General features: G+C 49.4%; 1 protein-coding gene across 1 annotated transcript; it reads right to left on the bottom strand.

Annotated features, from left to right (window-relative positions):
* Positions 1-204: 204 nt before the first annotated feature.
* Positions 205-22,275, bottom strand: Tfap2e (transcription factor AP-2 epsilon). The gene is made up of 7 exons (XM_070008707.1): positions 22,249-22,275; positions 21,460-21,933; positions 20,541-20,592; positions 5,126-5,348; positions 3,707-3,825; positions 3,121-3,262; positions 205-944 (listed from the first exon to the last, which is right to left on the bottom strand). The coding sequence occupies exons 1-7, from the start codon at positions 22,273-22,275 to the stop codon at positions 662-664; spliced, it is 1,320 nt and encodes a 439-aa protein (XP_069864808.1). The 3' UTR covers positions 205-661.
* Positions 22,276-23,969: the final 1,694 nt, after the last annotated feature.

The raw sequence follows: 23,969 nt of genomic DNA, 5'->3' as shown, positions 1-23,969 counted from the left end.
AACACCCTCTCCATTCTGGCCCAAGTAGACATCTCAGTGCACAAGCAGAAAAAAAGTGAACCCCCAAATTATTAGGATAAATAAGTTGAACTTGACATTGTTTTAACTTTCAAGTTTAATTAAAACGTATATAAATAGGACAGACAGCAACAGGACTGTGACAGGCAGCCTGGATTCAGTTCTGTAATTTGTGCTTCTCTCCTTTGTTCCTCAGGGACCCCTCTTGCCAACTTTCCTCCAAGAATGGGAAGGGTCTAAAGAGCCCACTGGGACCTGTCAGCACCCCTTTTCTGGTGGTAGGAGATTTAAGGATGAGCATTATTAACTCCAGTAGCACCTCTGATGTATTCACAGTGGGCTCTCTTGCTGCCCTATGAGCCCTCATTTTTCCAAACCAATGTCGTGCCCAAGCCCTTCTCAGCAAAAGTCAGAAAATGGCACATGTGCAACCTGGACCCTTGACTTACCAGCAAATCTCCACAGAAAAGCCACCCTCCCTGACTCCAACCCAGACCCTCAATTCTGAGGTTTCTAGATGAATGTTCTCATTCTGACCTGACTGGAATCCCACCTTTTGGTCCTTTCAGGGTCATACCCCACCCCATTCCCAGGAACTAAAAGAATCCGTGGGAGTCCCTTAATGACTGGGTGAGAGATGCAGTTATTTCCGATGCTTGGCGTCTTTCTCTGAAGCCTTGGTTTCACTGTGTCCATTGCCTGCACTGCTTAGAAACATCTTGTCCAGCCCCTTGAGTGACTCCAACAGATAGTTCTGGAAGGCAGTGAGGGCAGCACAGATGGCGGGCCCACCAAAGCCATGCGTGATGAGGCTGAAGTGTGTCAAGCAGCTCTGCACCCCTGGCTCCAGGATGAGTGCTGGGCGGCTGTTGCCCAATGGGGAGCGGTCCTGAGCCATCAAGTCAGAAAACTCCTTGCAGATCTGCCTGGTGGGGGAAAGGAGGGTCAGAGGTTAAAGAATAAGACTCTGAGACCAGAGACAGACCCACAACATGTTAGCGTATATATCTACATTATACTATTTCTTAGCCCTCCCAAGAAATAACCCTCCCAACTACAAATAGTGGTTGTACCCATTTTACTGGAAAGGAGACTAAGGTTCAAGAAAGTTAACTGAGTAGTTCAATATCATACAACCAATCACTAGTAAATTTATTTTCATAATTTCTCTGTGGTCTCCCGCTATGGCTTCTTTCCCTGTGGATGTCCTGCCTGCAAACAAAATGAAGCCCAGCCATTTGCTACCCTGTCACAGAAACTTTCTTTGATCCCTTTTCTACCCTCAAATACCCAGTGCTTCATAGAACCTTGCCACATTTATTAGGAACAGCCCAAAATTGGCCTCGCATCATTGAAATAGCAGCAAATGTTAACTGAGGCCTACTTGCTGTGCCAAGTACACCGTGTACATCATCTCAGTCCTCCCCCAAAATCTCTGCTGCTATGCCCATCATGTGGATAAGGAAACTGGTTTTAGATAGGGTTAAGTAATCTGCCAAAGTGATTAAGCTAGGGTTTGAATCCAGCCCCTTCCTGTGGCCATTACCTATTCCCTTATGCATCCTGTATGTAGCTCAGGCAAAAGGATCAGTCCTCATTCATCTTTGTGTTACCCTGGAACCCGGCCAGGATTGTAGGTAAACAAGACTGGGACCTAGAAATGCTCAATGTGAGAGCTGATTCATGAATGAGGCTTCTCTAGACACAGCATGAGCAACCAGACTCCCATTTGGTAGTCCCATGAGTCTGAGTCCTCTTCAGCCTTGGGGATTGGAAGAAAGCCTCCAAGAACAGAAAGAATGGGATTGTGGTTGGAAGGTCTACCTCAGGCTGGGGGACTGGACAGGCTGATAAGCAGGAGAAGGACATGAATTCCAGTCAGCTGGACTGAGTGGAATTTATGCAGGCCTGACTGTGGGGCCCTTAAAAGTTTGCATTTAACAGTATATTGGAAACGAAGTTTACAACTTCAGGGGGGAGGGCAGAGCAGTGGGGAGGAGTGTGGAAAGTGGGGGTGGGAAGGGATAGTGGGGCAACTACAAGGGAAGAGGTAACAGTGATTGACAAGTAATGTACCTATTGCCTTACTCTTGTAACTGTAATCCCTCTGTACAGCATCTTTACAATAATTTTTTAAAGTTTGCATTTAGCCTACAGATTAGATTTAGATTAGATTTCAATTTTGCCTCTCTCCTGTTCCTTCCCTCTGTTCTTCCCCTTCATTGAGACTACTGTGGCATGAATAAATGTTTGTGTTCCTCCAACGTGCATGTGTTAAAATCCTCCTCGAGGAGATGCAGATGAAGTCTTTGGAAGGCAAGTTCACCATGGGGTAGGGCAGGTAGAACCCTTATGAATGGGATGAGCTCCCTGATGGAAGAGGCCAAAGAGATTCCTTGTTCCTCTACCATGTCAGGACAGAGCAACAAAGTGTTGTCTATATTCAAGAAAGTGGGCCCTTGCCAGGCAGTGGGCTTACCAGTCTCCAGAACTGCAGGGAATAATTAAACTGCTACTCAGTTTATGGTATCTTGTACTTGTTCAAATGGACTAAGAAAGGGACTCTTTACAAAGCACATTCTTAGTTGGAATACTGTTGGTTGAACCTTCCCTCGGCATTCCCACCAGAACTAGATTGAAAATGAGTGCAGTGACAATGCAAGCCATCTAAGATTTGGGGTGCCTAAACAGGGTGGCTGAGGGAATGGAGAGGGGGTCTGAATGGAGGTCCAGGATGGGATGTGGAGACCTGAGTTGAAGTGGCAGCATGTGAATGTTGGCGAGGGAGGCACCAATAGACCTGAGAAGCTGTCAGGAGGGGCCCAGGCCCATGATGGGAACTGGGCTGCCCAAGTCATGGGCTAGTGTAGGTGCAGTCTAGTGTGGGCTGTAGGCCTGTGACACTATTTATTGTGATACATGGGACCCAGATATGTTGACATGTGGCATGCTCATGGAGATCTGCATGGGATGAATGTGGTGGCCATGTGAACCTAAGCAGAGAGCTGTATCATCTGCCAGCGTGTCCATGTGTGCTCCTGAGCGGGGGTCCTGGTGCCCAGGGCCAGCGTCTGAGCCTTGCTGCCATGTTTCTTCACTCACTTGGCAGCTAGCAGCATGCTCTTGCGGCTGTGCAGTTCCCCGGGGTCAGCATGCTGGCGGCACAGGTACTCAGCAGCTGCCTTGGCCGGGAACTCAGTCTCGCAGACATAGCCGAAGTCTCGGGCCAGGTGCATAGCCTCTCCTGGGGGAAGGAGAGATGTCACTACTGCAGGGTATACCTCTAAGCCTGGAGCCCAGTTATGAACCTTTGATCCCTTAAGTCATCCTGTCCCCTCTACAGAATAGCTCCAGCCTCAAATCCATTCATTGTCCTCCCTTGAGACTACTAGGGCTGAGCTCTGAGCTCAAAGATGGGAACTGGGCCCATCATGTATCCAAGAACCAAAACTCCGAGTCACCAACCTCTAGGGAAGCAGGCAATGATCCCTCTGATCTATTTACTATATCCAAATATTGGCCAGTCCCCTCCCTACACACACACACACACACACACACACACACACACACACACACAGGCACACACACACAGGCACACACCACAAGCAGCTCTCTACTGCATGTGCACAGACACACAGGGACACACACACAAACTACAGCTGTCCCTCAAGATCCAAGCCGCACTCACCCTCCACCAGTGAAGTCAGCAGGGTCACATTGGCAGCCTTCCGACGGCCAGCTGGCAGATTAAGCCCAATCTTTTCCAGCCGTTCCCGTAGACACCGGCCACCATTCTTGGACTTGGCCCTTGACATGCAGAGAGACACACACATACACACACAACTATGAAGACAACAAAGAAGCCTACAGGCTAAGTGACCCCAAGGGCCTTGTTGACTCTATCAACCCCTATTGAGGTTTGTGTCTGTTCTTAGAGATTCTCTGGGGTCTCTTTGAGCACTATCTCAACATCTCTCTAACCTCGCTCTGGTTTTTCAGTCTTCTCCACTCAGCTCCAAGAGTCATTCCTTCCCAGGCTTCTTAACAGAGTGAGGCAAAACAAAGCAGTATCTTAGGCTCCTTCCCCACCTGAACACATTTATTGGGGCTACATAGGCTCTTATACTGACATTCAGAGAACCAGAAGGTACACACACACACACACACACACACTTACAGACACAACAGATGAACACACACTGATGATCAAGGCTATAGAGACATATACACACTAGTAGAGAACACACATGCAGAGACGTACAACTGACAGACATCATCCATGGACACAGACATATTGGCACCAATTCAGGTGCCAGAGACACCTACAGACACTCAGGGGCAGGAGGGGTGGGGTTAGAGGTGTGACTGAAGTGGTAAAGCACCAGTCAAGGAGCAAAAGCATCAAATACCAAGTCCTAGACTCAGACTAAATAAATAACCAACTCCTTGCAGTACAGGCACTCAAGACTCATACAGATCCCTCTGGGATGCTAGAATGAGGAGATAGCACAGTCACACAGAGACAGCCCCACAAAGGGATAGGCATATAAATATACACACAACTAGCTGCAGATGCACGCGTGCACACACACACACACACACACACACACACACACACACACACACACACACACACACACACACACACACACACACACACATTCCCAGTAACAGTTAACAAGGCCGTCTCCTAAAGCAGAAATACCCTTCCCAGACACAAAGGCATGCAAAGAGAGAAACACACACAATGACAAAGACAAACCATGTTCTCTACCCTCAAAACAAGAAGTGCAGGAAGGAGAAGATGGTACTTCCAGGAGCCAGCCTTACCCATCCTGCCCACTGTGATCCTCCAGCCCTTCTCTGTGCCTAGGCTTCTTTCTCTGTCATTTTCCCCACCCCTAAGGCCCTAAGACCTGTGGGAGTCGCTGGGAACCTGGGCCTGTCCCTAGAGTGCCTGGGCTCTTTGTCTAACAAGGAGACCAAGGCAGAGATGACATTAGGGCATAGGAGGAAGCTTGTCCCTTCTCTGATGCCTTAGTCATGAGAGACCGAAGACGTTGGCTGGGGTGCTGTGGGGGGGGGAATTGTGGGCTAGCCTTCCTACCTGCGGAGGACACCCCCCAGGAGGGAGGCGTTGAGGCACTCGGGAGGCGAGAGTCGCCGCTGTACCTCCCCCACGGTCACCTTGTACTTGGATGTGGAGCTGAGCAAGGAGAGGCGGCCAGGCACGGAGCAGAAGACCTCACTGGGGTTGGTAATGCCGCCAACCAGGCTGTCTTTGGCCAATGAGAGGGCCGAGAGGCTGCTGGCTTTGGAAGGCATGGGGACTGTGGAGCAGAAGCAAGGAAGGAGAGAGATGAGGATGCTGAGCCAGCGACTGGCCAGCTGTACAGCAGGCACACTGATGATACATCAACCATGTATGTTGAAAGATCTCAATACCTTCTGAAGGAGGTCTTGTTATCCCTGCTTTACAAGGGAGAAACTGAGGCATGCTGAGATGACAGTGATATACCCAAGCCCACTCAGCTGATGGTCATTGACCCTGAACCCAGAGCTAACTGGCTTTGTTGGGTTTTTGTCTTTTTGTTTTAGGTTTTTTGGTACTGGGGATCAAACCCAAGACATTGTACTTGCTAGGCAAGTGCGTTGCCACTGAGCTACATCCCAGCCCTAGCTGACTGGCTCTGAACTTCATGTTCGCTCCCCGATGACATGCTGATTCACATTTTTTGGTTTTGTTTAGTTGGTTGGTTTTCTTTTTTTAACTGGGTCTCACTATGTAACCAAGACTAATCTCAAACTCCTGATCCTCCTGCTTACTAAGTGGTGTGACCACAGGTGTATCCCACCAAACTAGGCTCCTGATTACATCTAAAAATGCAGCTGCAGCAGAGTGTTGGCATTCTAATTGGGCCATCAGAGAGGGAGTTGGGCATGAAGAAATGGAGTCTTTGCTGGGTACCAATGGTTCATACTTGTAATCCTAGCTACTCAGGAGGCTGATATCTGAGGATCATGGTTCAAAACCAGCCTGGGCAAGAAAGTCCACGATGCTTTTAACTCCAATAAATTACTCAGAAAAAGCCAGAAGTGGCACTGTGGCTCAAAGTGTTAGAACACTAGCCTTGAGTGAAAAAGCTCAGGAACAGCACTCAGGACCTGAGTTCAAGCTCCATGACAACAAAAAAGAAAGGAAGGAGAGGGGAGGGGGTGGAGGGAAGTGGAGGGGAGGAGAAATAGAAGGGGAGGGAAGGGGAGTCTGAGCTGGAGATTCTTGGGTCCGTGCAACAGGCTCCAGCCCTCAAAGGGAGTCCCCCAACCCCCTCTTCCTACTATGATCTCAAGTCTTCATGGGATCAGTGAGAGGCCCTGGGGCTTTGGACTTCCACAGGTTATAGTCATGCAAGGCCTCCAAGCCCTGTTTTCATTCCTGTTGGCCACCCTGCGAGGTTCCAGGAGACAGGGAATAAAAAGACAGATCCTACAGTGCCTTCCACAATTATCTATAAGGGCCAGCGAAGGGAGTCAGAGAAGTTAATTTCCTGAACTATTGACACTAAAAGAAAATTTTTAGGTTGGAGGAGTGGCTCGGTTGATAGAGCACTAGTCAATGAAGAAAACCATCAGGTACTGCTGAATTTGAGTTCTGGTATCAGACCAAGAAACAGGAAGGAAGGAAGGAAGGAAGGAAGGAAGGAAGGAAGGAAGGAAGGAAGGAAGGAAGGAAGGAAGGAAGGAAGGAAGGAAGGAAGGAAGGAAGGAAGGGAAGGAAGGGAAGGAGGGAGGGAGGGAAGGAAGGAAGGAAGGAAAGGAAGGAGGGAAGGAAGGAAGGAAGGAAGGGAGGGAGGGAGGGAGAAAGAGAGAGAAAGAAAGAAAGAGAGAAAGAGAGAGAAAGAGAGAGAGAAAGAAAGAGAGAGAGAGAAAGAAAGAAAGAAAGAAAGAAAGAAAGAAAGAAAGAAAGAAAGAAAGAAAGAAAGAAAGAAAGAAAGAAAAAGAGTTCTTGCCAGGAGTAATGGCACATATCTGTAATCTCATATGCCAGGGAAGTTGAGGCAGGAGGATTTTGAGTTTGAGGACAGCCCAGGTAAAGGTAATGGCAAGATTCTGACTCAAAAAGCAGGGCACTGGTAGCTCATGCCTGTAATCCTAGCTACTCAGATGGTTGAGATCTGAGGATGGAGGTTCAAAGCCAGCCCAGAGAACAAAAGTTTAAGAGAGCTGGGTACCAGTGGCTCATACCTATAATCCTAGCTACTCAGGAAGCTGAGATCTGAGGATCATGGTTTACAGACAGCTGGGAAAGTAAGTCCATGAGACTCTTTACCTCCAATTAACCACCAGAAAACTGGAAGTGGCGCTGTGGCTCAAGTAGTAGAGGGCTCACTTTGAGCTGAAGAGCTTAGGACAGTATCCAGGCCCAGAGTCAAGGCCCACCACCAACAAAAAAAAAAAAAAAAAAAAAAAAAAAAAAAATGAGACTCTTAACTCCAATTAGTCGCCAAAAAGAAGTAGAACTGTGGCTCAAATGGTAGTTGAGTTCAAGCCTCAGTACCAGCACAAAAAGAAAAAGAGAAGAAAGAAAGTAAGTGAGACAGAGAGAGAGAGAGAGGAAGAAAGAGTGAGAGAGAAGAAGGAAGGAATAATTAACTGACAGAGCACTTACTTAGCATATACAAGGCCCTGGGTTCAATCCCTAGTAACTGCAAGAAGGAAGGAAAGAAGGAAGGAAAGGAAAGAGTAGGGGAGAAAGGGTCTGAAGGAGGGAGGGAGGAAAGGGGAGAGGGAGGGAAAGAAGTAAAGTGAGTGAGTTGTTCTCACAATCTAGTCTTCATCTTCCTGTTTTGCCAGGAGGAGAGGTGATATTGAGGTACTTGCTTCTTCAGAGGAACCCTTGAAGTCTCTTCTTTCAAGGAAGTAGGAGCCCTTATAGACAAGGCCTGAATGTGCTCTAGGAGTGGGGATCCAGGTGGGAATCAGGTAACAATTGTTGAGCACTCACTATACTTTGTGTTCTCACAGATTACCCCCTGAACCCTCAGAACAACCCACAGGGGAGTCTCCTTATTATTCCCATTGTCCAGATGAAAAGACTCAGACCCAGAGAGGTAAAGTAGTAGGTCTGAGATCACACATCTGGTAGACTCATAACCAAGGTAGATCCAGGCTGTGGTCCCAGAGGCAGTGCTCTTAGCCTTCCAGCTGCTGGAAAATACTTGCTGAGCACCTACTATGTCCTACGAATTGTGCTAGGCTTCAGGAGCACAGTGGTAAACAAAGCCAACCCAGTCCTTAGCAACCAGAGGTGCCCCCCTCGCCCCCCTCACACCCCCCCGCCCCGCCACACCTTTTCCCCTCTCTGGATAAGCTTCCCCATCCATATCTGCCCATCCAGCCAGAACATTTTGTGACCCTCTTCTCTTATTGGCCACATCTCACCTGTCACCTTGTCCTATAGCATTTAAGTCTCAACTTGCCTTTAGTGCCGCTTCTCTGCATGCACACAGACACTTGCTCACTTCCCACCAATTTCTGCACAGCCCCTGCTCTGAACCTCCTGTCCTGATCCAGAGGGATCTTCCTGAAAGAAAGCCATGGGCCAGGTGCCAGTGGCTCACACCTGTAATCCTAGCTACTCAAGAGAATGAGATCAGAGGATCCTGGCTCAAAGCCAGCCCAAGCAGGAAAGTCTATGAGACTCCTATCTCCAATTAACCACAAAGAGCTGGAAGTAGAGCAGTGGCTCAAGTAGTAGAGTGCTAATCTTGAGCATTCTAAAGCCCAGGGATAACACTCATGCCCAGAGTTCAAGCCTCAGGACCAGCAAAAAAGAAAGAATGAAAGAATGAAAAAAAGAAAGGAAGGAAGGAAGGAAGGAAGGAAGGAAGGAAGGAAGGAAGGAAGGAAGGAAGGAAGGAAGGAAGGAAAAAAAAGAAGCCATGCCTCATTCAGCAGGTTAAAACCCCATTAGTGCCTACTCAGTTCCCTGAGAATCACAAGCTGGATGGCATGATGCCACCATCTGTCAGTGAGTGCCAGCCACACTCCCCCGCCCCCTCCCCAAGTGCTGCTAGCCACATCCCCATGTCCCAGTGAGGAAGCTGAAAGTTCAAAGAACCTAGTAAGGAGCAGCAAGTAAGGAGCAGAAGTAGGTCTTGAACTCTGGCCTCTGACTCTCAAGTTCATGTGCCTAACCATTATGTGTAACAACCTTTTTTGTTCTCCTTGCTGTTCTAGCTCCTCCCTACTGCTCTTACCTGATCCCAATTTGTTGTGTAGGTTCTAACCATAAAAAACAATGCCTTGGGCCGGGCGCTGGTGGCTCACGCCTGTAATCCTAGCTACTCAGGAGGCTGAGATCTGAGGATCACGGTTCAAAGCCAGCCCGGGCAGGAAAGACCATGAGACTCCTATCTCCAATAAACCACCAGAAAACCGGAAGTGGCGCTGTAGCTCAAGTGGTAGAGCGCTCGCCTTGAGCTGAAGGGCTGAGGGACAGCGCCCAGGCCCAGAGTTCAAGCCCCACGACTGACAAAAACAAAAAACAAAAAAACAATGTCTTGGAAGTGGCTCTGTGGCTCAAGCAGTAGAGCGATCCCCTTGAGCTGCAGAGAACAGGGACAGTGCTCAAGCCCAGACTTCAAGCCCCACGACCAACCAAAAAAAAACAAAAAACAAAAAACAACCAATGCTTTGTATGCATGAAGTCCTGGATTCGATTCCTCAGCACCCCGTAAGCAGAAAAAGCTGGAAGTGGCGCTGTGGCTTAAGTGGTAGAGTGCTAGCCTTGAGCTGAAGAGCTGAGGGACAGTGCCCAGGCCCAGAGTTCAAGCCCCACAACCAACCAAAAAAACAAAAACAAAAACAAAAACAATCGGAGTCACATCTGGAAACTTCCTAATAGTCCATTTATTTATATATTTTGGCCAGTACTGGGGCTTGAACTTTGGGTCAGGGCATTGTCCCTGAGATTTTTTTTTTGATCAAGGCTAGTGCTCTACTTGCACCTGGCTACATGTTCCTTTTGTTAAAAATAAAAAGGCTAGCTGGGTGCTGGTGGCTCACGCCTGTAATCCTAGCTACTCAGGAGGCTGAGATCTGAGGATCGCGGTTCAAAACCAGCCTGGGCAGGAGAGACCGTGAGACTCCTATCTCCAATAAACCACCAGAAAACCGGAAGTGGCGCTGTAGCTCAAGTGGTAGAGCGCTCGCCTTGAGCTGAAAAGCTGAGGGACAGCGCCCAGGCCCAGAGTTCAAGCCCACGACCGACCAAAAAAAATAAAATAAAATAAAATAAATAAAAAGGCTGCTGGGCCTTGGTGGCTCATGCCTGAAATCCTAGCTACTCAGGAGGCTGAGATCTGAGGATTGAGGTTCAAAGTCAGCATAGGCAGAAAAGTCTGTGAGACTCTTATCTCTACTAAACTACAAAAATAAAACCCCCACGAACCTAGAAGTTTAGCTATGGTTCACGTGGTAGAGTGCTAGCTTCAAGCAAAAGAAGCTCAGGGATAGTAATCAGGCCCTGAGTTGAAGCCCTAGGACCCCCCCCCCCCACACACACACACACAAAATCAAATCTGTCAGCAGTAGAATCCTTAGAATCCCTCCAGTCCACTCCCACCCCCATTCCCACCATATCTCCCAACCTGTGTGTGTATGCTTGGGAGCATCATTCCCCACTCTCTATTCACTTGAGCCCCTCAATCTTAACAAGACTTGAAGCAACAGAATTACCTATACTTTGATGGTTTCAGTGGTGCCATGACTTTATGTATATAATTGATAAAAATTCATAGAAATAGACACCTGAAAAGGTATACTGTAATATATATTTGTTAGTCCTGGAGTTTGAACTCAAGGCTTTGGGCCAAATCTCTCATGCTGTACTGTGTCTATTTTGGTTTTGGTTTTTGTGCCGGTATTGGGGCTTGAACTCAGGGCTTGGGTACTTTCCCTGAGCTTTTGTTGCTCAAAGCTAGTGCTCTGTGCTCTACCACTTGAGCTTTTTGGTCTGACATCAGCTGTACTGTATATGTTTTATACCTCAGGCTTGACTTAAAGGATACACTACAGTGGCTAGAGGTATGGCTCAGTTGGCAGAGTTCTAGCTAATGAGTGAACATAACAGATACCAAGTTCGAGACACTGTCTCAGACCAAAAAAATAAATTACGACACCCCCTGTATATCTTATAGATATACAAGAGGAACAAAGTGACTCTCCTCTCTCCCATCTCTCCTAGCTAGAGGAGGGGATAGAGGAACAGGACATTCTTAATTCCATTCAACTTCTATTCAAGAGGGTCTCCTGAGGGCTAGCTTTCTGAGAAGGAGAAAGAGCTAAGCTGTATGTGAGGTGGTTTCTGTTTCTGCAAACATGAACATGTGTCATAAAAGTGACTGGACAAGGCTGGGAAGGTGGATCGATGGTGGAGTGCTTGCCTTGTATGCATGAGGTTCTGGGTTCAATTCCTCAGCACCACATAAGCAGAAAAGGCTGGAAATGGCACTGTGGCTCAAGTGGTAGAGTGCTAGCTTTGAGCTGAAGAGCTGAGAGACAGGACCCAGGCCCCGAGTTCAAGCCCCACAACTGACAAAACAAAACAAAACAAAACCAAAAAAAAAAAAACAATGAATAACTCCACACCACCAGCAAAAAAAAAAAAAAAAAACAGCAAGAAGAATAGAAAGCAAGGTTAGGGAAGTAGGAGGGCCAAGGAAGGGTTTGTCAGAAAGGTGGGAATTCAACTAGCACAGACTGCAATGAAAAACCACTGCCATTTGTCCTCCACATCCACAGGCTAGCCTTTGCCAAAATAAACCCTAGCAGAAATGGTCCATCCATCATGTCCCCCTGGTGACACATGCAGAACCCATTCACATACTGACTAGACACAAAGCTCCTAGCTGGTCAGACTAAGTACCCTGTCCCAAATCTATAGCCACAGGTATTAGGTACCATCTGGCTACTAAATCTGAGGGTGCAACAAATTCTTCCAGTAAATGTTAGAGTTATAATTCTCAATGGGCTCTGGTGGTTCACGCCTGTAATCCTAGCTACTCAGGAGGATGAGAGCTGAGGATAGCAGTTAAAAGCCAGACCCAGCAGGAAAGTCAATGAGACTCTTACCTCCAATTAAAACCAGCACAAAAAGACAAAAGTGGAGCTATGCCTCAATTGAATAGTAGAGTGCTAATCTTGAGCAGTGTCTAGGCCAAGTACACACATACATATACACATACACACACACACCCCACATACGCTCCACAAATCCTTCTAGAAGAGAATATAAAAGCCAGGCATGGTGGCTCATGCTACTCAGGAGTCAGAGACCTGAAGATTTCAGTTTGAAGCCAGCTTAGTCAGGAAAGTCCATGAGACTGGATTCCAATTACCCACTAAAAAAGCCAAAAGTAAAGCTGTGCCTCTCAAGTGGTAGAGTGCTAGCACAAGGATAGTATGCAGGCCCTAAGTAAAAGCTCCAGGACCAGCATAAAGAGAGAGAGAGGGGGGGGGAGGGAGGGGGAGAGAGAGAGAGAGAGAGAGAGAGAGAGAGAGAGAGAGAGAGAGAGAGAGAGAGAGAGAGAGAGAGAGAGAGAGAGAGAGAGAGAGAGAGAGAGAGAAATATAGAAGATTCAGGACCATGGGCTGGACAGGGTTACAACATCAAAAATACAACCACAAAAGAAAATGAGCGGGCACTGGTAGCCTGTAATCCTAACTACTCAGGGGGCTGAGGTCCGAGGATTGTAGTTCAAAGCCAGCCCAAGCAGGAAAATCCATGAGACTCTTATCTCCAATTAACTACCAGAAAACCAGAAGTGGAGCTGTGACTCAAATGGTAGAGCCTTGAGCTGAAGAGCTCAGAGACAGTGTCCAGGCCCAAGTCCCACAACCGATAAAAATAAATAAATAAATAAATATACAACTAAATAAAATGATAAGTTAGATTTCATCAAAATTCAAAACTTTTGGGGGCTGGGAAGGTGGCTCAGTGGTAGAGCAAACTTACATGTCTGAGGCCCTGGGTTTGATTCCTCAGCACCACATAAGAAAAAAGAAAAACGCCAGAAGTGCGCTATGGCTCAAGTGGTAGAGCGTTAGCCTTGAGCTGAAGAGCGGAGGGACAGCGCCCAGGCCCAGATTTCAGGCCCCATGACCAGACTCCCCCTCCCCCCCAAAAAAGAGAAAATTCAAAACTTTAAACCTCAAATTAAGAAAATTAGAAGATGTCTGAGCATGGTGTTACAAGCCTGTATCTCATCACCCAAAGAGGCTGAAGCGAGAAGATTGAGTTGTAGGCCAGTCTTGATAACAAGATTCTGTCTTAAAGATGTGGTAGATATGCTTATAATCCTAGCATTTGGGAAACAGAAAGATGGTGAGTTTGAAGTTAGTCTGATCTATAGAGCAAAATTTTTTTTTCTCCCAAATCAAGGACTGGGATGTAGCTTAATGGTAGAATGCTTGCCAGGAAAGAATGGAGAGAGGGAGGGAAAAAGAGAGAAGAAGGGATAAAGGATATGTTTCAAGAACATTTACTGGGCTGGGAAGGTGGCTCAGTGGTAGAGCGCTAGCCTTGCATGCCTGAGGCCCTGGGTTCGATTCCTCAGCATCACATAAACAAAAAGAAAAAAGCCGGAAGTGGTGCTGTGGCTCAAGTGGTAGAGTTCTAGCCTTGAGCTAAAGAGCTGAGGGACAGCGCCTAGGCCGAGTTCAGGCCCCACAACCGGACCCAAAAAAAAAAAAAAAAGAACACTTACCAAAAATAAAGTAAAATAATAAGAGAAGTCTTATAAGAAGATAATAATAGAAGAAAAATTGGGAGAAAATGAGGGATGAGATGACATTGTCCAAAAAGAAATGTACTCATTACTTGACTTATATAACTGTAATCTCTCTGTATATCATTTTTACAATAAAAAGGGGGAAAAAGAAGATAATAAGCTAATGTATAATAATTACTAGGTAATAATAGAAAACACATGAAGATCCTTCAATAACAAACAATAAGGTAGGGCGGGTGCCTGTGGCGTATGCCTACAATCGTATTTAGGAGGCTGAGATCTGAGGATCCTGAAAGGAAAACCTGCGAGACTCTCATCTCCAGTTAAACACCAAAGAAGCCAGAAGTGGAGCTGTGGCCCAGGTGACAGAGCTCTAGTCTTGAGCAAAAAAACTCAGGAAAGCCGGGCACTGGTGGCTAACATCTGTAATCCTAGCTAAATAGGAGGCTGAGGTCTGAGGATCACAGTTCAAAGCCAGCCTGGGCAGGAAAAGTCTGTGAGACTCTTATTTCCAATAAAACCACCAGAAAATCAGAAGTGGCACTGTGACTCAAGTGGTAGAGCTCTAGCCTTGAGCGAATTGCTGAGAGACAGCACCCAGGCCCAGAGTTCAAACTCCACAACCGACCAAAAAAAAAAAAAAATCAGAGATAGAACCCTGGTCCTGAGTTCAAGCCTCAGGACTGGAATAAAAAAAAAATTAATGGCTAAAATACACTTTTAAAAGTGCTCAATATCATTAGTCATCAGGGAAATGTAAATTAAAACAATATTGAGATGTCACTAGTGTTTATAACAGATAATACTGAGTGCAATTGAGCGTGCAGAGAAGCTGGCATACACTGCTAGTCGAAATGTGCTGTTGCTTTAGAAAACAGGTAGGCAATTTCTTATTTTCCTTTTTTTTTTTTTGTCGGTTATGGGGCTTGAACTCTGGGCTTGGACACTATTCCTTGGCTCTTCAGCACAAGGCAAGCGCTCTATAGCTTGAGCCACAGTGCCACTTCTGGTTTTCTAGTGGTTTAGTGGGTCGCAATAGTGTGTGTGTGTGTGTTTGTATTGAGCTTCATTCCTAGTGTAGCATATCTCAGTAATTCTTTCCCTTTTTGTTACTGAGTAGTATTCCTCTTCATGGATGTAATGCACATTTTATCATTTGGTCAATTGGTGTGTATTTGAGCTATTTCCACCTTTCATCTATTATGGTTAATGTCATGGATATATATGTTGGCCTTTGGGAAGACACAGGTTTTTGTTTTTGTTTTTTATCAGTTGTAGGGCTTGAACTCTGGGGCTGGGCACTGTCCCTGGGGCTGGGCACTGTCCCGCAGCTCTTCAGCTCAAGGTGAGCACTCTACCACTTGAGCTACAGCGCTGCTGCTTCTGGCTTTTTCTGTTTATGTGGTGCTGAGGAATCAAACCCAGGGCCTCATGCATGCGAGGCATGCCCTTTACCCACGGAGCCACCTTCCCAGCCCAATGACACAGATTTTTCATTGCTCTTGTGGAAATTCCTAGGAGTGGAATTGTGGAATTGGGTGGTAAATATGTGCTTACTTTTCTTTTTCTTCTTTTTGCTTTTGCCAGTCCTGGGGCAATGCCCCTTGGCTTCTTTTGTGCAAGACTAGCACTCTACCACTTGAGCCTACAGCACCACTTCTGGCTTTTTCTATTTATGTGGTACTGAAGAATGGAACCCAGGGCTTCGTGCATGCTAGGTGAGCACTCTACCACTAAGCCACATTCTCAGCCCTATGCTTAATTTTCAAAACTTTTAATCAATGGTGTCCATTCTTTAGAAAGAAAAATAAGAAGCCAGGCACTGGTGGCTCATGCCTATAATCCTAGCTACTTAGGAGACTGAGATATGAGGATCATAGTGTGAAGTCAGCCCAAGGAGGAAAGACCATGAGACTATTATTTCCAATTAACCACCAAAAAGTCAGAAGTGAAACTGTGGCTCAACTGACAGAGCACTAGCTTTGAACAACAACAAAAACAAACAAACAAACTTCCAAGAGATTGCCTAGGTCCTTAGTTCAAACCCAGTACCTGCACACAAAAACAAAACAAAAAACAAACAAAACCAACAATATGCTAAGTAAAAGAAGTGAGATGCAAAAGTCTGCATATTTATTCTATTTATACAGTGCTCCAAAATATGCAAATTTATAGACGAAAGCAGATCAGCAGTTGCTTAAGGCTTGGGTGAGAATGAGGACCAAGTACAGATGGGAATGAGGAAATTTTGAGGGGTGACAGAAATGTCTCCAATAGTTTGTGGTGGTGGTTATAAAAGCACATACACTTGCTACAAAAGAAAATCATAAATTGTATTCTTCTCATGAGTGTAAATTTAACCTCAACATCTCAATTAATAAATGCAAGTATTCAGCAGTCACTGATGGTACATGCCTATAATCCCAGCACTCAAGATGCAGAGACAGGAGTTGGAGGGCAGTCTAATGATAGTTTGTCACAAAACAAAAGAACAACAAAGGGTGAACAAATGGGGAAGTGGTACTCACTAGATACTATGTTCAAAATAAACTCTACAACTTGTGGGTGGGGGCAGGACGGAAAAACTGGGAGAGAGCCAGGGAAAGGGTGACATTATTAATCTGACAAATAACTGTCACCCCTCTGCACATCACCTTTATAATAACAATAAAAAAGAACAACAACAAAAAGCCCCCAACAACAACAAACCCATAAAACAAAAATAAACATAAAATTCAAATTCCAAATGTACTTTCCGGGGTTCTATTCAGCAGAAGCAGTGAGGTGCTGGGAAGGGCTGTGTACATTTCCATCAGCACTATCAAGAGAATCCAAAGTGTTTCCTTCAAGGCCAAAGATGGAGGTGAGCAGAAGAAGGCAGGCAAATAGGAGAGGCAGCCACGTTCCCACGCCCCTCTTGAGTCTCATTCCTCCTCTTGGGACCTGCTGGTTAAGTTGCTTTCTTATCTACTGCCAGAGGGTTTCTTTTAAAGATTTTTTAAAACTATATTCCTTTCCCCTGCTCCATGCTCTCCGGTGGCTCCCTATCCAACTCTGCAGGACACTGTTCTTCCAGTTGCCTGGGAGCCAAGGAAGGAAGGACTGTAAAAGTGCCTGATAAGATGCTGCCTGGATGTAAAATTCTAGTGGTTCATTATGGGTTGGGGGGAGGGCATTATTTTTAGTTGTAAAAGAACACATTAAGAGTCCTCAGAACATTGGTTCTTGCTTGTAATCCTAGCCACTCAGGAGGTTGAGATGTGAGGATAGATGATCAAAGTTTGAAACTAGTCTGGACAGAAAGTCAAGCCCTAAGTTTAAGTCCCAGAAAACTGCTCCCCTCCTCTCTCTCTCTCACACACATACACACCAGTAAGGTATTGATCTTAGCCAAGCACTAGTGGCTCACACCTGTAATGCTAACTAGGATCTCAGTTCAAAGTCAGCCAAGGCAGGAAAGTCTATGAGACCCTTACCTCCAATTAACCACCAGAAAACTGGAAGTGGAGCTGTGGCTCAAAGTGGTAGAACACTAATCTTGAACACAAAAGCTCAGGGACAGTGCCCAGGCCCTAAGTTCAAGTCCCAGGGCAAGCAGACAGACAGACAGACAGACAGACAGACAGACAGACAGACACACACACACACACACACATACACACACACACACACACAAAATTGATCTTAAGGCCTTTTGCACCCTCTTGAATTCTGCCCCAGGACTTCAGTGACCTCTCCCGAGGCCTGAACTGCTAGATACATTTGGAGGCTCAGGCTTGCTGAACTCCCCACTTCCCTTCTGAACCTTTTTGGCAGAGTGAAAAAGAGCAGGGAAAAGTGTTTACATCTGTCACTGTCCAGGAGACCCCCTGAGATCTGACTACCCTGAGTCTGCCCAGAGGGAGTTCCCTGCCCCAGGCAGACACCCACCCCAGGGTCCCCTAGAGAGAAGGAGGGTGGCACACATCCCAAGTCTCTTCCCCAACCACTCCCCTGCAGCTGTGACTGTGTAACAGACTCTCAATCATTTTCTCCTACCTGGGTTTTCCACAGGGAAGACATTTGCCCAGCTTGGGTGAAAAGTACCCCACCCTCTCCCTGCAAGTACACAGACTTTAAAACTCAAGACACTGATGGAACACACACCGCGGACCCGGGTCCTCTCCAGGAGCCCTCCCAACCTCCGGCGCTCACTGCCCGCCTCGCGCACCCTCCTCCGCCGTGCGCACCCTCCTCCGCGATCGCCGCAGACATCCCAGGCCCGCCCGCCCCTGCGGGGTGCAGCTACCTCTCCCCCCTCAGTCCTGCCCTTTTCGGCTTCTCCGGGATAACAACTAAAACGGAGGAGACAAACGCACGCGCGGAGTGGAGGGCTCCCCATTTCCCCTCATGGGGGATGACGGTCAAGTGTATGGTGGCGCTGGGCCCCTTGGCCTCCCCGCCGCCCTCCCCCCCCCCCGGACAAGTGCCTGGGGTCAGGCTTTGCTCCTGGGTGAGACCAAGCCACCCCTCTGCCCCCCCGCCCCCAGCCTCGGGTAGGAAAACTGCGAGACCCCGATGCCACCCGGCTCAGGCCTGGAGTTGCTGCGGTAATGGGACGCTTTCGCAAGCCCGGAGAGACTTCGGGTAATCCAGCGCTCCCGGTGCGAGGTGCGGGGAGGGGGGAACGATGCCGATGGACTGGGGATGAAGAAGGTGCCAGGTGCCAACCCACCGCCTGCGGGGAGCAGGGCTCGTCCCTGCCGCCCGGCCGCCCGGCCGCCTCCAGAGCCAGCTGTGCCGGGTGTTTGCGAAGCCCTCGAGCGCTGGCACCGACTTCCCTCCCTTCCTCAAAGGTCGGGCCTGGGTGAGAACCGGAAGCTGCTTTCCGCTGGAAGCCCGGGGCTCTGATCCCTTTGCTTCACGGGTTGCTGAGGCGCCTGGAGCCGTGACTCCACTTCCCCTGCTCAGGTTGCCATCGGTCCACCTGCTTCACAAAGGCCTCCATTCCTGCCTTTTCCCCCTTCCCCACTCCCTCCCAACCCCACTCCGGCAATGCACAAGCCACATCAGCCCAAATCCCCTGTTTCCTGGGACACGTCTAACAAGTGGGAGGTTGGGAAGCTGAGGACCCTTGAAAGCAACCAAGTCTGGGTGATTTCCAGTCTCTCCTGGCATCCTCTCTTCTGGCCTGGGTTGGGTTAAGGTTCAAGGGCAGTATCAGATTCTTCCCCAGGGCTGAGCGTTGTGGCTGACCTAGGAAGTCCCAACAGGAGTCGGGAACTGGAGGCTTGCAAGGTTGGTCCCACCTCCAGTAGGCAGCCCAGTGACTCTCTCTTCCCCCCCTGGGTGGAGCCAGGCACCACTCACAAAACCAGAAAAGCTCTGCTGGTGAAGAGCTGAGTTCAGCACACTGAGTATTCCCTGCACCCTCCCCTCCCCAGCTTCTGGTGACCCAGCCCCAATTCCTGGAAGCACCCCTCCAGGAAATTCTGAGAGGCTGGTTCTCTCCCCCCCCCACCCCCCAACACTAGGTCATCAACCAACTCTCAGCTCCTGGTCTTCTAGCCCTGATTCCTGGAAGTCCTGCCCATGTGCGCCATCCCTTCTGCCACTGCAAAAATCCCGAGAACCTAACATGGCAAACAGAGCCTGGATTTGAATTTACTTGTTTGATAAACAACTGCAGCCAAATCCTGGACCACCATCCACTCCCATGTGCCTCAGAAGTGTTTTAGGCACCCAGTTCAAACCTAAGGAGCTTGCCCAAGGCTTCTCAGTCTGTTTTTTGTTTCCCTCACATTTCCCTGTCATGGGCAGAACTTGGTCCTTGAAAGTGATGATTCTCTTTCCTTTTACTAATGCAAAACAAAAACCCAACAAACAAAAAAACCCCAAGTGCCCCTAAAAATTCACAGGGAGTGACCCCCACACGCTTAGAACTCATCAGACAGAAGAACCAATTCAAAGATACAATAGAGCACACAGAGAACCCCCCCCCACACCACACACACACACACACACACACACACACACACACACACAATGTATCCCAACATACACAGTTGCAAATCATAGATACACCCACAGCAACAAAGACACACACCAAGAAAGGAAGGGAACACACAGACAGGTACAGGACCCTAAACTCAGAGATACGGGGACACAGCCTCATATACAACATTCACACACCAGTTCCTCTAATCCTAAATGCCATAGTAGGCCATGGCTGAAAGAAAATTCCCCTAGAGGAGTGCAAGGCCCCCAAAGCTTAGGAAGGAAAGAAGGAAGGAAAGAAGGAAGGAAGGAAGGAAGGAAGGAAGGAGCAGAAAGCGCTAGCCAGGGTCCTAAATGCTAAAGCTCCGTAAAGTGGGAATCATTCATCAAAACCTATGAGAACAACATTTCATCCTACTTTGTAGGAAAACAGGAAAGTGGTTTAACTCGTTCTGCTAATTAACTCCAGATCCTCCTCTCCCCAGGCCACCGGCTCGCGCTAGTAGCCAGGGGGTGCAGACCAGCTTCTGCCACTGCGGCAGCAGTCACCTAGCCCGTGCCACTGCCACTGCCCAGCATCGGGCCTGGCCCACAGATTCCGCGGCTGCTCTACTGGGCCAGGAAGAGTGTTCCAGGGCCACCGAGGCTGGTGACGCACAGGAGGCCCCGGGAAGTGAAGAAGAGGAGGCCGTGAGCCCTGGGCCTGCACCGTCTCGTCTGGCTCTGCCCAGGCAGTGGCACCCCGTTCCTTACCTTTCTTGATCACGGACTGGTCTAAGAGGCTCATTCCCGGCTCATCCATTGCCTGCAAATAGGAGAGAGTGGCGGTGAGGTGAGGTGAGGTGTCGTGGTTATTTAGTTGTCTGGCGCGTCCCCAGCCCCAGCCCCAGCTACCCCAGGTTCCCATCTGCTCCGCCCTACGCGCCGCGCTGCACCGCTGCCTGGGGCGGCGACGGGCGGGACCCAGAATCGTCTTGGCTCCGCACCATCTGTAGCCAAGCTGGAGACCTGGGTCCTTACCACGCGTTAGACAGGCGTCTACCGCGCCTCCCTTCCTTCGCTCCAGGCGCGGGCCGCCCCAGCAGACTGGGACGGGACACGCAGGCCCAACGTGACTCGACTGCACAAGCCGGGAGGGAGAGGAGCCATTAGTGTCGGCGGAGGGGGGCTGACATCCAGACACCGGGCCCGGATTCAGGGCCGGGTCGCTTTATGCGCCTGGCTGTGTCTAACCCGGACTCCAGACGCATCCTTGGAATCAGATAAGGGAAGTGACAGGCTGGGAAGAAGTGCACTTGTCACTAGATTTTGTGTGTGTGTGTGTATGTGTGTGTGTGTGTGTGTGTATATATATATATATATATATATATATATATATATATATATATATATATATATATATATATATATATATATATATATACTGGGGGCTTGAACTCAAGGCCTGGGTGTTGTCCTTTGAACCACAGCTCAACTTCTAATCGGATATGAGCCTCGTGGAACTTAATCGGATATCAGAGTCTCATGCAATTTCCTGCTCAGGTTGGCTTCGAGCCGAGATCCTCAGATCTCAGCCTCCTGATTTCGGCTGGGATTACAGACCCGGCTTGTGCTTGTCCTTTTTTTTTTTTTTTTTTTGGCCCCCACCCATCCTGGACCCCCTGGATCTCACCTGCAGGTCCTCCAGGCCCGGCGGCGCTGCCAGCCCGGGAAGGCCGAGGGGCGCCTCGGTCAGGCCGTGCGCACCGTCGGCCAGGCTGTGCAGGAGCCGGGGCACAGCGGCCGCGTAGTCGCGGCGCGGATCGAGGCCCAGAGCGCGGGCGGGCGGCGCTAGCAAACCGGGCGGCTCGTCGTGGGCGCGGGCGGCCGAGCGGGGCGCGGCCCAGGCGGCCTGCGGAGGCTGCGGCTGCGCCAGAGGCGCCAGGCCGCCGTAGGGGTCCGCGGCCAGGTGGGGGAAGGCGGACGCGGCGTCGGGCGCCTGGCCGTAGGACAGCTGCGGCTGCGGGTAGGGCGGCGGGAAGTAGGGCGGCTGGAAGTCGGCCGCGGCCGGCGTGTGGCACAGCGGCGGCGCCGGCCCGTAGGCCGCCTGGGGCAGAGACGACAAGCGGGCCCCGCCGGCCGCTGCGCCCAGCCCGTCGGGGCGCTCCTGGAGGAAGGAGAAGGCGGCGCGTTAGACGAAACACCCGCGGCCCACAGCACCCCAGCCCCCAAAGGATCCGCCTGAACTCGCGAGGGTCCAGCTGCCGTCTATCAATCTCGCTTTGGGGGACCCTACACTGACTGTTACTGAATGACCGGCGGCGGGCGCGGGAGCCACGGGCTGGGGCTCGGCGGGCAGGACCCCCGTTTCCCCCGCGACGCCCATCCTCCGTCGGAAGAGATCTCGTTGGCACCCGATCTCCTCCCCACCCCATCCCCCGCCAAGGGCGTCCCGGGAGCCGCGGGATCGGAGACCACTCACCATGGCGGAGTAAGTGTGCACCAGCATGGGGCCGGCAGTGCGGGGCGCGAGGCGCGGCGGCGGGGAGCCCTCGCTCGACGGCGAGCGCTGCGCGGGTTGGGGGGAGGCGGGAAGGACGCGGGAAACCCGCACAGCCCACGGGTTACCGCAGATGGACGTATCCCAGCCCGGATCCCCCGTAGACGTGAGGGTCTCAGCGACGGGCGCCCCGGGGCTGGTCCATGGAAGCGGAACGGACGGGCGCGGATGGGCACTTGGAAAAGTCGGCCAACGGGTGCCCAGCGCCCGCCCTCCTGGCTGTGAGCGCAGCCCGCTCCATGCACTCCAGTTATAGTGGCGAGGGCGCGCCGGGCCTCGGGGGCGCGCATTAAAGAGACAAGCTGTGGCCTTTCTCTGGCTTTCCCCCAGAGGGCCGCCCAAAGGGAGGCGTGGCTCTGATAGGGCAGGGTGGGATGAGTAGAGGGGCGTGAATTCGACCCTGGCTGATCTGAGCCAGACTGGTGGGCTGAAAGCCTGCTGCAGCTGTGAAACCAGAGAAGGTAGGGCTCAGGGCCGGAGAAGGGAGCTCCTTGTTTGCTGGACTCTGTCCTGTCCTTGCCTTGGAATAAAGTACTTCTTCTTTGAAATCAGCTTCTTCCTCTGCAAAATGGGATACACCAGCCCTTTCTCTAACCACCTCCCCGGGCTCGGATGAGATGGGCAATCATGAAATGTGGAAGACTTCTGTGAGCTGCACACTCAAAGCCATCATCAGTTTGTGAGCATCCATGTGTTAGTGTGCATTTACAATCTCCTAAATGGTTTTTGGATTAAAAAAAGAAAGAAAGAAAAATCATCTGATAATGGTAGTTCAGAGCCACCGGGGGCAAGAAGGTCTGTGAGACTCTTACCTCCCAATTAACCACCAATGAGCCTGAAAGAGAGCTGTGGTTCAAGTGGTAGAGTGCTAAGCTTGAGTGAAAAAGCTAAGGACAATGTGTAGGCCCTGAGTTCAAGCCTCAGTACTGGAACAACAACAACAACAAAAAATCAAACCAAAACAAAAAAAGCCCTCTGAAGGATCCTACTTCACAATGATTTCCCAGATTGCTACCTCCCTATGCCAAAACTAAGGTCTGAGGAAGTTGGTGACATATATTGCCTGGGCTGGGGTTTGGCATAGTGGTCTCCATCCAGGAAAGGGACAAGATATTTCTGAAGCCACAGGAACGTGGACTGATTTGAGTATGTGCGTGTGACCCTTAGAAGTTATTGGATGAATCTGTGTGTAAGTGACTCACGTGGATGGGGTGTGATTGTTACACTCACAATGCACGTGTTGTGTGTTTCTGTGTTATTATAGCAAGCACTGGCTCTCTGTCAAACTGTCTCAGTCTCTACAATGAACCCTTCTTTTCTTCCCAAACTCACCCCTCCTCTCCTGAGAAACAGGTAGGGATTAAAGAAAGACAAATAAGAGGAATGCTAAGGAGAATGGGAATTAAGAAAGCAGAAGGAGATGGGCACCTGTGACTGGCTGCTGGTAGCCTGTAATCTTGCTACTCAGAAGGCTGAGATCTAAGGATCACAATCTACAATCCAAAGCCAGCTCAGGCAGAAAAGTCCATGAGTCTCTGAGTGAAAGGCTAAAGGACAGAACTCTGGGTTCATACCCCAGTACCAGTACACGCACACAAGCACACACACACACACACACACACACACACAAAAGCAGAAGGAAG

This window comes from Dipodomys merriami, unplaced genomic scaffold (genome assembly GCF_024711535.1).
Source record: "Dipodomys merriami isolate MVZ:Mamm:240054 unplaced genomic scaffold, mDipMer1.0.p SCAF_71, whole genome shotgun sequence".
Taxonomy (NCBI): domain Eukaryota; kingdom Metazoa; phylum Chordata; class Mammalia; order Rodentia; family Heteromyidae; genus Dipodomys; species Dipodomys merriami.
Note: the sequence above shows the minus strand (reverse complement) of the source record. Positions and strands in the feature narration are given on the sequence as shown.

What these genes read in the sequence shown, in the direction of transcription:
- Tfap2e (XM_070008707.1), bottom strand. Translation starts at nt 22,275, where the DNA reads ATGCTGGTGCACACTTACTCCGCCATG. An exon ending in TGCACACTTACTCCGCCATG is followed by an intron (nt 21,934 to 22,248) that starts GTGAGTGGTCTC and finishes TCCTTCCTCCAG; the next exon opens with GAGCGCCCCGACGGGCTGGG. An exon ending in AGCATGCTGCTAGCTGCCAA is followed by an intron (nt 945 to 3,120) that starts GTGAGTGAAGAA and finishes TTCCCCCACCAG; the next exon opens with GCAGATCTGCAAGGAGTTTT.